Source organism: Thunnus maccoyii, chromosome 16 (genome assembly GCF_910596095.1).
Source record: "Thunnus maccoyii chromosome 16, fThuMac1.1, whole genome shotgun sequence".
In the NCBI taxonomy this organism is placed as follows: Eukaryota; Metazoa; Chordata; class Actinopteri; order Scombriformes; family Scombridae; genus Thunnus; species Thunnus maccoyii.
The window spans coordinates 30,367,282-30,381,503 of NC_056548.1; the positions used below are offsets into that span (position 1 = coordinate 30,367,282).

Below are 14,222 nucleotides of genomic sequence, written 5' to 3' on the forward strand. Positions count from 1 at the left end.
GGCCACTCTAGCTCTTTGGCTACTTTTTCAAAAGCTTCGAAGAAAGAGGCCACATCATCACCGTTAAACTTTGGCATGAGTCTTAAACAGCTGGAAACATCAAAACGAGCCTCGTGCTTGCGTTGTAGGACACTATGGTTAGCTTTAAGCTTCTCTTGCTCCAATGCCAACCTTGCCAACTCAAGTTTCTGCTCTTGCTCTCTTGCTGCCATTTTTGCCAGCTCAAGTTGAAACATCCGCTCCCCCTCTCTCGCTCTTTCTCTCTCTCTCTCCTCCCTCTCTCTCTCCTGTACCGGATCATGCAGGTGTAACGCTGAAATGAGAGTCTCCACAATTTCTGGCTTTCTAGCCTCTGGATTTATCTCGACCTCACAATATTGAGCTACCGCAAGCAAATCTTCTTTTCTAAGCTTACGCAACTCATTTCGCCCAAAATCGCTCCCACAAAACTCTTCTACTCTGAAAGTAGCCATAGTCACCGTTAGTGAGCGCTCACCGGTGGGGGTAACCAAAGGAGACAAGGGCCTCGCAAAAATTACCTCTAAGGTAACTTATCAGATGGCCATAAACTAAACGTATAACCTGCTAACAGGAGGTAGCTCATAGGTCACTCTATTCTCAGAGATCAATGCAAACATAAGTCACACAGCACTCATGACACTGCTACTTACACACAGACCGCAAACCAATGCACCCTTAAGTCGCACACAGCGCTTATGACAATACAACTTACGGACGGACCACAAACCAATGCACCCTTACGCCGCGCACAGCAGCAAAACACCAGCCGTCAACCAACCCGCTAAGCCACACTGTTATCGTCAACTTACAGACCTATCCTCGTTTTTAACCTCGACACACCCGATAAATTTTCCTTAACCTTTCGTCTAGCTAGCTGAGTTTTACATACATACACAACCATCTGTTTAAAACGAGAGTCTGGCACCGAGCAGCTGTTCTGCCCGTAGCTGTATGTCCATGGCCTACTTCTAAACCTAGCAACATACAACTTTTCCCGAGCTGAATCCAACTCACTTGTGCCTCTTCCCGCAAACAGAATGCTTGGATGTAACTCACTAACTGAACTCTAATCGCTTTGAATCCATATCCCGGACGAGTCTCCCAAATTATGTTACGGACTAGTCAAGTCTAGGGGATTCAGTATCAATGAACCAATACTAGTCCTAACCTGGAGGGTGTAGAAAAGGAGAAAACTAGGAAGAAATCAGAGGAAAACGGACTGGTTTCCAGTGTTAGAGATAGACAGTCTGGAGGTGGGTTACCTTATCGGGTGGCCACGCCGACTAGCAGTGCAAGTCCCTCCGACTCAGCCTCGCCAGCTCTGGCGTTGCTCTCGTGAGCCGCAAGCTCCTTCTGGCGGTTCAGTTCAGGTTTTGGTGGTTGGGGGATGGGTCCCCGAAGAACAAAACTGGTTTTACTAAAGGGTCCGGGTGCAGGAAAGGTGTGCGGCTGTAATGTCTCGAACGCTTCTACAACGGACGTCTCTCTGGGCTTTAACTCAACTCGTATCACTTTCAAAGGTTCGCGCTTTCCCAGCTGAGCTGTCTCACGTTACTCCAGTGGTTGCGCGCGCACCTCACCGTGGCGTCCTTTTATCCACCCGCAGCTTAACCACACCCCCTTGTTATCTTCTCAATGAAAACCAGTCCAGTTTAAGAAAGGGAAAGGAAGAAAGAGGGACTATAAACCCCGCCCCCTTTACTCCTAACAATACTCAAATAGAAACATTTCAAATTAAAAAAACAAGATTTCAAGATAGAATTGTGACAGAGATCCCAATGTAACAAGGCCCTTTTCCAGCCAATCCTTCCAACAAAAACAGGATTTATCAATACATAACTTTAGATTCAGCCAAATACTCGAAGAGACATTTAGACACAGATCCAAATCAAACATTCAGGCAACTTAAGTCCACATTAATTTTAGGTGAGCAATTATTGGATGCGCTTTTGCTTCCCAAACCTCCTCTGTCTGTCCTTTGTAGTTTACTGAAGTGTAATCAGGGTAGTTTACGATTCAAAATAAATGTCTTTGTTATCCTGTCAAACCATCTGAAATATGAAAGGGGAACCTCCAGTGGAAGAGAGTACATGAGGAAATTGAGTTTGGGAATGCACTTCATATTTACAACATTAATCTTCCCAGCCTTAGACAAATTAAGAGCTGCCCATCTATTAACATTTCAAGAGATTTTATGTATCAAAATAACTTTAACCAGGTCTTTAAACTGAGGGGGAAATAGGATGCCTAGGTATCTGTTACTTTGCTTGTGCCACTGAAATGCATCTGGTTGGATAATGCATCCAGAGCTGTATCATCTCTGGGTGTGGCATGGGAGGCCCTTAAGGCCACAGAGGACCAATTAGTCTCTAAATAATCTTTTAGCTCTGTCCACAACCACTCTATATTTATGGTTCCTGTAAAAGAGATGAATTAAGACGCCATCTACAAGAACGTCTTCTTTCACACTGAGGCAACAATCTTAGCACACCTGGGCATGATCTGAAATTATGATATTCCCTTTTAAACATCCCTTAGTGGAGGAAATGAGCGTGAAAGGGAAACTCCAGTTTCAGTGGACAATTTTCAGCCGTGCAAGGAATATAAGAACGGCGATATCTGAAGTAGTGTCAGGATATGTACATATTGCTGAAGTGCAGGACCTCCCTTTTGCTAGCATTAACCTTGTGATGGGACATACAGTATATACCTCCAATCCCTGGAAAGACGAGTCTTATGTTGTCTTAGTATGCCTGTGTCTGAATGTCTAAAATCCTTCTGAGTATTTTGGGTTTTAGAGTTTGTGTTGTGCATCTTTCAGGCCAGGATAAGTAAAGAAAGAAGTAAAGAAAAACGCCTCATTATCCTCCAAAAAATAGGCTGTGGGCTGCATAAAGCTGATAGCTTATAAAAGCAACATGTTTTACTTAAATTATTGTGATAATTGTATTGATGCTGCATGTGTGCTGTTTTTAAAATAAATAAAGAAAAATTTACTAATGTATGTAAGCATGTGTGTTGTATGATCTCAACATCATGGAGTCACTTGAGATTACATGAAGAGACAGAAGCAACTGAGATGCCTAAATCCACAGAAGAACTGTGGCAACTTTTCCAAGATGCTGGAACAACCGACCTGCCAAGTACCTGAAAAACTGTGCAGGTGTACCAAGGAGAACTGCTGCTGTTTTAAAGGCAAAGTGTGCTCACATCAAATGTTGATTAATTTAGGTTTCTCCTCTTTACTGAACTTTGTTTGAAGTTAATTGAAAATAAAAACTTTTCATGGCATTATTTAGAAAGCATCCTCACTTTATTTTAGTTCTTAAAACTTTTCCACAGTACTGTGTATATACAGTGCGTATGTATATGTGTGTGTGTGTGTGTGTGTGTGTGTATGTATGTATGTATATATCTGATGTTCTTTTACATTTACATACCTGTTACATATACATATATATATATATATATATATATATGTATATAAATATATACACACACACACACACACACATACATAGGATGTGGTCCTTGTTTTTTGTTTAGATTTGACTTCCTCTATTTATACTTCTCCTCCTGCTTTCTTCAGCTGGGACAACATACATTTTTGGCAAAGGAGGTGGCCTCATCACATTCAAGTGGCCAGCCAATGAGAGACCAAGCACGAGGACAGACAGGCTGACCGTTGGCTTCAGTACCTCCCTGAAAGATGGTATCCTTGTCAGGATTGACAGTGCTCCAGGTCTGGGGGACTATCTCATGCTGCACATAGTAAGTTGTCACACACATCCTGCTTGTCTCATATATGTTTGGTAGTGTCTCAGCTTCCCTTTGTTTGGTTTTCTTACTACTGTACCTTTACCATATGGTGTGCCTGGTGTGTGCTTCAGGTGACTTGACACAACACAAAGCGGTCAGTGTATGTTAGACTAATAGGAGAGAGTTCCACTGCCAGCCACTCTAAAGTGCAGCAGAAAGACATGGTCAAGAAAGTGGCAAGAAAGAAGCACTTGAAATCCTCGTTTAGGCCAAAAAGGTTGGGGATATACTACTGTCACATTCTTCTGGCATTTATACCATGGTTGGCAGCTATAATTTAAAAAAAAAAAAAAAAAACCCCATAATATTTATGTTCTCTATCTGTTTTCGTCTCAGGGTGCACCTGAATTCTTCGTTTACATGTTACATGTATAAAAATATTAACTTTTTTCATCCCATTTGAATTTGCAAGGTTTTAGTTGCAGAGGATGCATACGCCCTTGCAGACTGCAGCAATTTAACATATTTAAAGGTTTATATTGTGCTTCTTTATGCTAACCTGTTTGTAGTTCAGCATCCTTAATAACAAGTTTTCCTACAGCATCTTCACTATCTTCCACTGTTTGATTATCAACTGATAGAGATTAAGTCACACATGGTATCTCATTCTTTGCCTGCACCCACATATATTTTGGTGAAACAGAACAATCGTTGGACAAAATATTATCAATATACTTCATAGACATATAGTCACCATTCTGTACCAGTATGTCACTAATTACGACAATACCTCTTCTTTAATGTAGCAAAAAGCTATTTACAGACAAAAAGACTCATGAAAACAAGAATGTTTTCAGTAGTCCTGACTATTGAGCTCAAGTTTGGCTTTTTATGTACACATTGTTATTTTTGTTTTCTTTTTATGTATTTTTATGTGTGCATCTACTGTGTCATAATTAAATGAAAAACATATATTAAGTGACAAATGTTTAACCTTGGTCTTTAATAATTGAATTATTTGTTTTTCACTGTGACATGAATTTTCAGTGCCATGTTGAAATCAAATCCCAACACAAACAAAGTGAATAGGAGTATTGCATTTCAGTGTTCAGGAGAGAGCAGCATAGACCTGTCAACACTAAATTATTCACTAAAGTGCTGGGAGCTTTTTCTTTTTTGAGAGGGGGACGCATTGCAATGCCAAAATGAAAAAAGAATACAACTGTTCAGTCACAGCTTTGGGGTCATTACCATGGACCAAGCTTATCGGCATCAGACGAGAGTTGATAGCAGGCATGACAGACAAACTTTCACATTAAAGTGGTTTCCTGTGGGCCAATGCTGGAGGGACACTTCTATTGACTATACATCCACTTACACTTATGATTAACTGTCTGCTGTTTTAATTGACGGATTGTGCCGCAGGAAGTTGTATCGACACTTAGAGGGATCTTCTTGGTACAATTGTTAGTAAGCGTTATCTAATTAGCTAACCCTAACCCTCACCCCATGAGGTAATGGTGAATGTGAGAGATGGATGAATTTTGCTGTGCACTATGTTACTATTACTGATAAAAGCAGAGAGTCTAGAAGGCTAACTTTTAGCAAGTTAAATAAATAACTTACAGCTACAAAAAGGCACTCACAGTGGCCCTCATTTATCAAATGAACGTACAACAGAATAGGGGCGTAGGGTCATTTCCATGCAAAGCTCGGCATTTATCAATTTGGACATGAGTGGAGGCTACGATCAAATCTCATGTCAAGTCTCCACTCATGTTCGCAAGTTTTTAAGTCAGCATGGACTTGCAGTGCAGCATAATAAATCTGGCTGTGTCGGATAATGGTTATTAGACCATGCTAGTGCAGTGTCCGTTCAGACAGACAGAGGTTCCCAGATTAGATATTGCATCTAAAATGTTGAATTTTATGAATGATATGTATTCTATTATTATTATTATTATTACTATTATTATTGGTATTATTATTATTATTATCATCTAAGCATATGCGGCCACATATTCATCACTTAAAAATATGTAGCCTATGGCAAAATATTCTATTTTGTAAAGGCATACATTAACTATGTGTAATATGCCATTTTGAGATAACCTACTTGGTAGGCCAGGTTACAGGTGACATAATTACACACAACTAAAATTAATTGACAGCAATGGGTAGCCTAACTGATTTGCATTGTGATAGGTTAGATGCTTATTCAGTCACCTACTTAAACAAGAGCCTTGACAGTCATCAAATCTCAGCCATGGCAGATCTTGCTCTGTTATAAGACCTCTACACGCCTGTAAGATGCAACAGGGTATTTCGGGACTGCAGGGATCTTTTCATTAAGTCGCTTTCGTCTCCCAAGGCATCTCCTTCTGGAATTATGCCACAATTTGGAACCTCAGTGAAGGAGAGAAACCTGATGTTTGAATGCCATACCTGTGCCAGTGCAGGTGCTCTCCACATTGGGGTTTTTATCCAACCGGACCTTTCAGTGAGAGATCGGGGATAGGTTTGGTGTGTCACAGCCCATCATTAGCAGAACAATGCCAGCAGTGTTGGCTGCTATCAAGTCCCTTTCTCGTCAATACATCACATTTCCATACAATGATGCTCAGCAAACCATGATTAAGAGGGGATTTTATGAGATTGCTGGGTTTCCTAATGTGATTGGTGCAATTTATTGTACCCATGTGCATCTGAAGCCACCTTCCATGAATGATTACATATTCATCAATCGTAAAAACTATCACTACATAAATGTTCAGGTCATTTGTGATGCCAGGCTCTCTCTCCTAATCGTGGTAACTTGGTGGCCTGGGGGACACAGGACTCCTTCATTTTTCAAAAGAGCAGCATAGGGACACGGCTACAGGAGGGCACACTGCAGGGCCAGAGTCATCTCCTTGGTGAGTAACTACTGTGTTAAAGTAATATTCTAAAAGTATTCGAATGACTAACATTTTGGTGTGATTTGTGTATTAGATTACAAAGGCTTTCCCCTCATGGAATACCTGGTAACACCACTGGCCAACCCTGCAACAGAACAGGAGCACCGATTCAATAATGAGCACATACGCACACGGGCCATGGTGGAGTGCTGCATCGGTTTGCTTAAGGGCAGATGGCTCTGTCTAGGATCAGCAGGGGGAACTCTACTGTATATGCCAGAGAAAGTTTATGACATCATTTTGGCCTGTGGGATTCTGCACAATATTGCACAGGATAACAGGATGCCATTTGATGTTCTAATGCAGCCAGATGAGCCTATGCCCAGAGAGCTGTGGCCAGCACAGCCCCATCAGGGGGCTATACGGAGGAGACAGGACCTCATTCATTGCCTCTTAAATGTAAAGTATTAAATACTTATGTTTGCCAAGTAGGCTACTCAATACAAGAAACAGAAACTGCACAACATTTAGTCAGACATTTTATTTGTGTGATGCATGTTTAGTCAAACATTTTATGTATGTCATGCATGTTTCAGGTTTCTGTTTATGTCTAAGTTTTGTTGATGGCCAGAAGTGAGCAATTTATCTCCGCCACTGATCGACAAATTTCGGTTTGTTTTCCCAGGACCTCTGCTGTCAGAATCCAGGACCGTGGTGGTGGGCCAGCACGGGGGGCAGAGGACACACGCCCTCTCTCACAGCTGGCGGTTGCCTGGCTCAGTGGGGCTGGCTCCAGGCCGGTTTGTGTAGCCTAGGGCTGAACAACTCCACTGGCGCCTGGCTCTGATTGATCTGAAACATCATTAAAATGAGGAAATAAATAAACTCTGCAACTGTGTAATTCTCTTTCTTTCTTTGATATGGACAGAGCAAATTTTAATATAGGCTACAAAAATACTAGTTGCCTAGGCTATTAAATATTTACCATTATCTGGCTCGGACACAGGTGGTGCATCTTTGTCTCCTCTGCCACTTATGCCTGAAATTGAAGCAAATCTGATGAGCACAGCCACACGCTCCTCAGTCTGCGTCAATGCAAGGATGGGATCTGGCCGGCCTCCTCCTTTCTGCATGGTGCTGCACCCATGGGCAGCAACACGCTTTTTGGTGGCAATTTTGAGGGCTGACCATTTTTTCTTCACCTAAATGTACAGAATTGCGATATAAGCAAATATATATACACATATATACATATAGATACATATACATATACACACATATATATGTGTGTGTCTGTGTATGTGTGTATAAAAAAAAAATCCCCCTCTCAGTCCATTTCTAACTGCACTCCATGAAAGCCTGGTGAATGATTTCATCCAACTACTGGCCAATAACCTGCCTCTGTACAACATGGAAGCTCCAGTCAGACATCTTAGCAGCTAAGATGAATGGGTACATGGCCCAATACATGAGCAGGGCCCAGAAAGGAATTCGTAGTAATACCAGGGGAGCCAAGCACCAGCTACCAGTCAACAGAGCAGTCACCCAAGACTGCAAGACCAGGCAGACCAACCTGTGCACCTCCTGGATTGAGTGCAGGAAAGCCTACAACTCAATATCACATACATGGATACTGGAATGTTTGGAAATGTACAACATCAACAGGACGCTAAGAGCCTTCATCACGAACTCAATGGGGCTGTGGAAAACAACTCTGGAGGCCAACTCAAAGCCAGTTGCACAAGTTACCATCAAGTGCGGTATATACCAAGGTGATGCATTATCCCCGCTGCTGTTCTGCATAGGCCTGAACCCCCTCAACCAGATCATCTCGAAGAGTGGCTATGGATACCGGTTCCGAAGTGGAACAACCATCAGTCACCTCCTCTACATGGATGACATCAAGCTGTATGCCAGAAATGAGAGAGACATCGACTCACTGATCCACATCACCAGGATTTACAGCAACGACATCAGAATGTCATTCGGACTAGATAAGTGTGGTTGGATGGTATCGAATAGAGGGAAGATGATCAGAACCAAGGGGGTTGAACTACCAGAATGCAGCATTGCAGATGTTCAGGACAGCTACAAATACCTTGCACAGGCAAATGGGAACCATGAGGAGGCCGCAAGGAGGTCAGCCACAGCCAAATACCTACACAGAGTAAGGCAGGTCCTGAAAAGTCGGCTGAATGGGAAGAACGAGATACGAGCCATTAACACGTACGCCAGTCATCAGATAACCCGCTAGTATAATAAGCTGGCCAAAGGAGGAGATAGAGGCCAATGATATGAAGACAAGGAAGCTCCCCACAATGCATGGAGGGTTTCATCCCAAGTCAAGCACCCTGAGACTGTGCACTAAGCAGAACGAGGGAGGCTTAGGACTGGTGAGCGTCAGAGCCACTGTCCAGGATGAAACAACCAAGGTCCAGGAATACATCAGGAAGATGGCCCCCAAAGATGAGCTGCTAAGTGAATACCTCAGGCAGCAGAAACCCACTACACAGCATGTACCACCAAAACATAGAAGAAGTGGCTGATATCAAGAAATCCTACCAGTGGCTAGAAAAGGCTGGACTGAAAGACAACACAGAAGCACTAATCATGGAAGCACAAGAACAGGCACTTAATACAAGATCAATAGAGGCAGGGATCTACCACACCAGACAAGACCCTAGGTGCAGGCTGTGCAAAGATGCTCCTGAGACAGTTCAGCACATAATAGCAGGGTGGAAGATGCAGGTAGGAACAGTGTACATGGAATGCCATAACCAAGTGGCTGGCATAGTGTACAGGAACATCTGCACTGAGTATGGGCTGGAAGTCCCAAGGTCAAAATGGAAGACACCTCCTAAGGTGGTTGAGAATGACCAAGGCAAGATCCTGTGGGACTTCCAGAACCAGACGGACAAGCTGGTGATGGCTAACCAACTGGACATCGTGTTGATCGACAAACAACAGAAGAAGGCAGTGGTGATAGACGTAGCAATCCCAAGCGACAGCAACATCATGAAGAAGGAACATGAGAAGCTCGAAAAATACCAAGGGCTGAAGAGGAGCTAGAAAAGATGTGAAGAGTAAAGGCAACAGTGGTGCCGGTGGTAATGGGAGCACTGGGGGCTGTGACCCACACACTGGGAGAGTGGCTCCAGCAGATCCCAGTTACAACATCTGAGGTCTCTGTCCAGAAGAGCACAGTCCTAGGAAGTAGAGGACCCGAGCTTGAGGAAGACACACCACCACCACCACCACCACCCCCCATGAGAGAGGGGTGAGAGGAGGATTTATATATATATATATATATATATCACGGATTAATTAATTAGATATTCAAACCTCAGCTGGAGTTCAGTTGTCAATGCCAGTGCTATTTCTTTCTATACTGCATTTTTCTGACTTCCTTTGATGCCACTTTTCAGGCTGCAAGATAGAACTAACTTGTTCAGTTGAACTGCAATGTTATGGTTTCTATTTCAAGGTCTGAGAAGTTTCTCTTCTTGGCCGTATTCCGCATCTCCATGTCGTAAAATCTAGGGGTGAGGCCTCTAAACTGAGAATATATAGGGGCTTTAAATTACGATTGTTTTCAGCCGTCACATTTATCAACGCCCGATCATTCTTATACTGTGACTGGCGAGATACGAACATTTCATTAATCACATGTGAACCCTATAGTAAGATGGTTTCAGTGCTCAGATCTGCACTGGTTTATATGTTAGATTGATAAATTATGTTTCCCCTTAAAGCTATTTTCTGGAATTCAGCACTTTGTTGTGTTGTAAGAGCAAATTACAGTTGTTTCTGCTGTCAGTGTAACTATTTCATATGTCAAGCATACCTGATATGCCACCCCAAATCTATGTTTTTAGTATCTCTTTAGTAAGTGATTTGCTTTGTCACATGTTATCAGATAGAATGCTTCAGTCTGTGATATTTAATCAGTGCAAACATGCAGAAATTTCTGTACCATGAATATTCCTAACTGGGTTATGGCATAACCCTACTTTTGGCTCTTGGGAACCTCTTTGCCAGGATCCTGCTGCAGTGGTCTCTGGCCACCACTGGATCTAGATGCAGACAGGAGCAGGCAAGGATTAGACAACTGGTAGAGAAGACCAAGGAGTCTGACAGGACTGTCTACATTTCTTTTTTGGATTTCAAGGCAGCATTTGACAGCGCATTCAGGGTGCCACCCAGGCCTCCGGAGTCCCACACAAGCAGTGCCAACTCTTCAAGCAGCTTTAGCTTTATGAAAGCGGTGTCCATCTGAGGGACAGAGAGTTGGACAGATTTTCGTTGTCTCTGGTGTACAACAAATTCGTGTCATAGCCCAAGATCTTTTCAGCTGTGTGATATCATGTTATCCCTTGCTGCCAAGGCGGGACCCTTGCTGGGCATGCCCCTGGGTGACAGCACACTCATGGACATGGACTATGTGGACAACATTACTCTTGCAGCCCCTACTGTTAGAGACCTTGCCAAAGTCCTTGAGATCCTGAATATCAAGGCTTGCAAAGATGGTATTAAGATCAGGTGGTCCAAGACCAAGGCCATGCTCATCAGCCCTAGCAACACCATCCCAGAGACTCTGGTCATTCATAGTGAGCCAGCCAAGTTTATCACCAACTTCACCTACCCAGGCTGTATTATCATAGCTGATGACAGGGTTGATGCCGACATCATAGCCATGATATCCAAAGCAGCTGGACCTATAGAATGTGTTGTAATATGACTTCAATGATGATTTAAAAAATACAAGTATGTTTTTACATTTATTTAAATAGTAAATGTAACTACTACTAAAAATTGTCAATTGTCAATGCATATGCAACATGCTTCACAATTCTGTTTTAATATTTCCCACATTTCCCACACTATTTACATAAATTATGTATACAGTAGGTTATATCATCAGTTTGTGCAAGTAGTTACAGTGTAACAGTTACACATTCTGCTCAATCAATTGCTTTTCTAGAGGAAAGCAGCGGTCAGAAAAAGAAAAAAGCAGAAAAAAGATGCTGATGCTGTGAGATACATTTCCAAATTAATATAAAAAAAATCTAAATCCAACATCATCCCTATTGGAATTAAATTATCAGGCACTGTTAAATATCATTAAAAATGAAGTTTCCATAAGTGCAAACTGGCTCTGTTTTAGATTTGATTGCCAGACGTCATAAAGGAATGATGTACAATGCTACTATCAGTGCAAACACAGGTAGCCACCACACTGTTCACCCACTTTTATGTTTGGTCAGTCTCCTCTGTATAGGCAGACAGCATGGTATTTCAATATGGTGACTGAAGAGAAGAGGAATATCATTTCTTGAATGCTCAGTATATTTTTACCTGAATATCACTAAATGACTACAAGTTTAAATGGAAATTTAGATTCTTGTTCTGCTTTGAAAAACTGGACACTTGGGATTCATCGTTAGTGAATCCAAACTGACTACAGTTGCTTTTGTTTGAAAAGTAAAAATTTACCTTTACAGCTACCTTTAAATCTAGAGAGACAGACTGATACTGAAAAGATTTTGGAATTTTGAACTATTACTTTTGTTCTTACAACACAACAAAGTGCTGAATTCCAGAAAATTGCTTTAAGGGGAGACATACTGTGAGTGTCCTTTCGCTGTGAGTTATTTATTTAGCTGTCTAAAAGTTAGCCTTCTAGATTCTATGCTTTTTATCATTAATAAACATAGCACAAAAAGTAAGGAAATGTATGTTTGATAGATTATTTCTTTGTTGTAACAATGCTTCTTGGCAATAAATCTTATACCATTGGAAAGCCTGTTTATTTCCCTTTTAAATGGTGCCACATTTGTAAGGAACATGCATTTATGGGATGAGCAGCAGAGCTGAGCATGTGGCTTGCGCCTATGAAAAATTCACCGAATCTTCTCTGCCAATGCCAAACAGCTTATTCTGCCATTGACATTGTTTGGTGTTTGGTGGATTGGATGATTGAAGTTTGAAGAAACAAGACATATTGGCAATTTAACAATTTATGCATATAACAAACAGGAGCCTCAGTAGCATGTGGAAGAACCATACACAGCCACAACAGCCTGGCACCTCCTCCTCATGCTGGTTACCAGCCTGGTCGCACACTGCTGTGGGATAGCATCCCATTCTTCAACCAGTATTTGTCGCAAGTCAGCCAACGTGGTTGTGTTGGTCACTCTGGCATGACCAGTATGCCCAAGGTGATCCCACAAGTGTTCAATGGGGTTGAGGTCAGGACTGCTGGCAGGCCATTCCATCCTCTCCACTTCCAAATTCTGGAGGTAGTCTCTGATAAACCCCGCTCTGTGGGTGCGAGCGGTGTCATCTTGGAGGATAGAGTTTGGTCCCAGACTGTGGAGATATGGAATTGCCAGTGGTTGCAGAATCTCATTTCGATATCTCTCTGCATTGAGATTGCCTCCAATGATGACAAGCCTTGTTTTTCCAGTGAGGGAGATGCCACCCCACAGCATCACACTGCCTCCACCAAAAGATGTTACTCTATTGGTGCAGCAATCAGCATAGCGTTGTCCGCGTCTTCTCCATACTTTGACCCTATATTCCAACTGCCGTAGGCAGAATCTGGACTCATCGCTGAACATAACGTTCCTCCACATATTCAGGTTCTAGTGCACGTTTTGCCGACACCAGGGCAAACGGGCCTAATGGTAAAGGGCATTCATGGCAGGCCTCCTGGCAGCCCTATGCAGCACTTGGGGGTACCAGAAGCTCAAAACAAGAGTTAACAGCAACAGCAAAATAAGCTGTTTGGCATTGGCAGAGAAGATTTGGCAAATTTTTCATGGGCACAAGTCACATACTCAACTCTGCTGCTCATCCCACAAATGCATGTTCCTTACAAATGTGGCACCATTTAAAAGGGAAATAAACAGGCTTTCCAATGGTATAAGATTTATTGCCAAGAAGCATTGTTAGAACAAAGAAATAATCTACCAGACACAAATTTCCTTACTTTTTGTGTTATGTTTAGTAACATTATGCACTGCAAAATTCATCCATCCTATAGTGTCACATTCAGCCCTTCAGGCAATTCTAGATCTCTACCTTGTAGACATCTGTTAGCATTAGCTATTCGTCCTCCAATAAACCTGCCGTTTACTGTAAGCTAATCCTAGCTAACTAATACTAATTAGCTCAGCTGTCAACAATTACCAAGAATTGTGCCAAGATGATCCCTCTAGGTGTCTGTACAACTTCTTGCAGCACAATTCATCAGTTAAAATGGCATACAGTTAATCACAAGTGAAACTGAATGTACCAACAAATCATTCATATTAAACAACCATATTGTTCATTTGCACCATGCACTACAAAACAACCAATAGTAGTGTTTTCTAATATGACACCTCTATTGGCAGTAATCAGCAGGACAACGTCATTTGTCTGTGCTTTCCAAAACCATTACACATGACTGTTAAACAGAAATGATGTTTTCTGATGTAACAATACTGTGGTGAAGGTTAGGGAAAGATCATGGTTTGGGTTCAAATGATCCCTTTTTCAAGA

At 42.1% G+C, this 14,222-nt stretch overlaps 1 protein-coding gene across 1 annotated transcript; it reads left to right on the plus strand.

The window, feature by feature from the left end:
- Positions 1-1,408: 1,408 nt before the first annotated feature.
- Positions 1,409-7,544, plus strand: LOC121881146. The gene is made up of 5 exons (XM_042388795.1): positions 1,409-1,541; positions 3,611-3,792; positions 6,572-6,695; positions 6,772-7,136; positions 7,363-7,544. The coding sequence occupies exons 1-5, from the start codon at positions 1,409-1,411 to the stop codon at positions 7,522-7,524; spliced, it is 966 nt and encodes a 321-aa protein (XP_042244729.1). The 3' UTR covers positions 7,525-7,544.
- Positions 7,545-14,222: the final 6,678 nt, after the last annotated feature.

What these genes read in the sequence shown, in the direction of transcription:
- LOC121881146 (XM_042388795.1), top strand. Translation starts at nt 1,409, where the DNA reads ATGGGTCCCCGAAGAACAAAACTGGTTTTACTAAAGGGTCCGGGTGCA. An exon ending in ACTATCTCATGCTGCACATA is followed by an intron (nt 3,793 to 6,571) that starts GTAAGTTGTCAC and finishes TTGTGATGCCAG; the next exon opens with GCTCTCTCTCCTAATCGTGG. An exon ending in GGGCCAGAGTCATCTCCTTG is followed by an intron (nt 6,696 to 6,771) that starts GTGAGTAACTAC and finishes TTTGTGTATTAG; the next exon opens with ATTACAAAGGCTTTCCCCTC.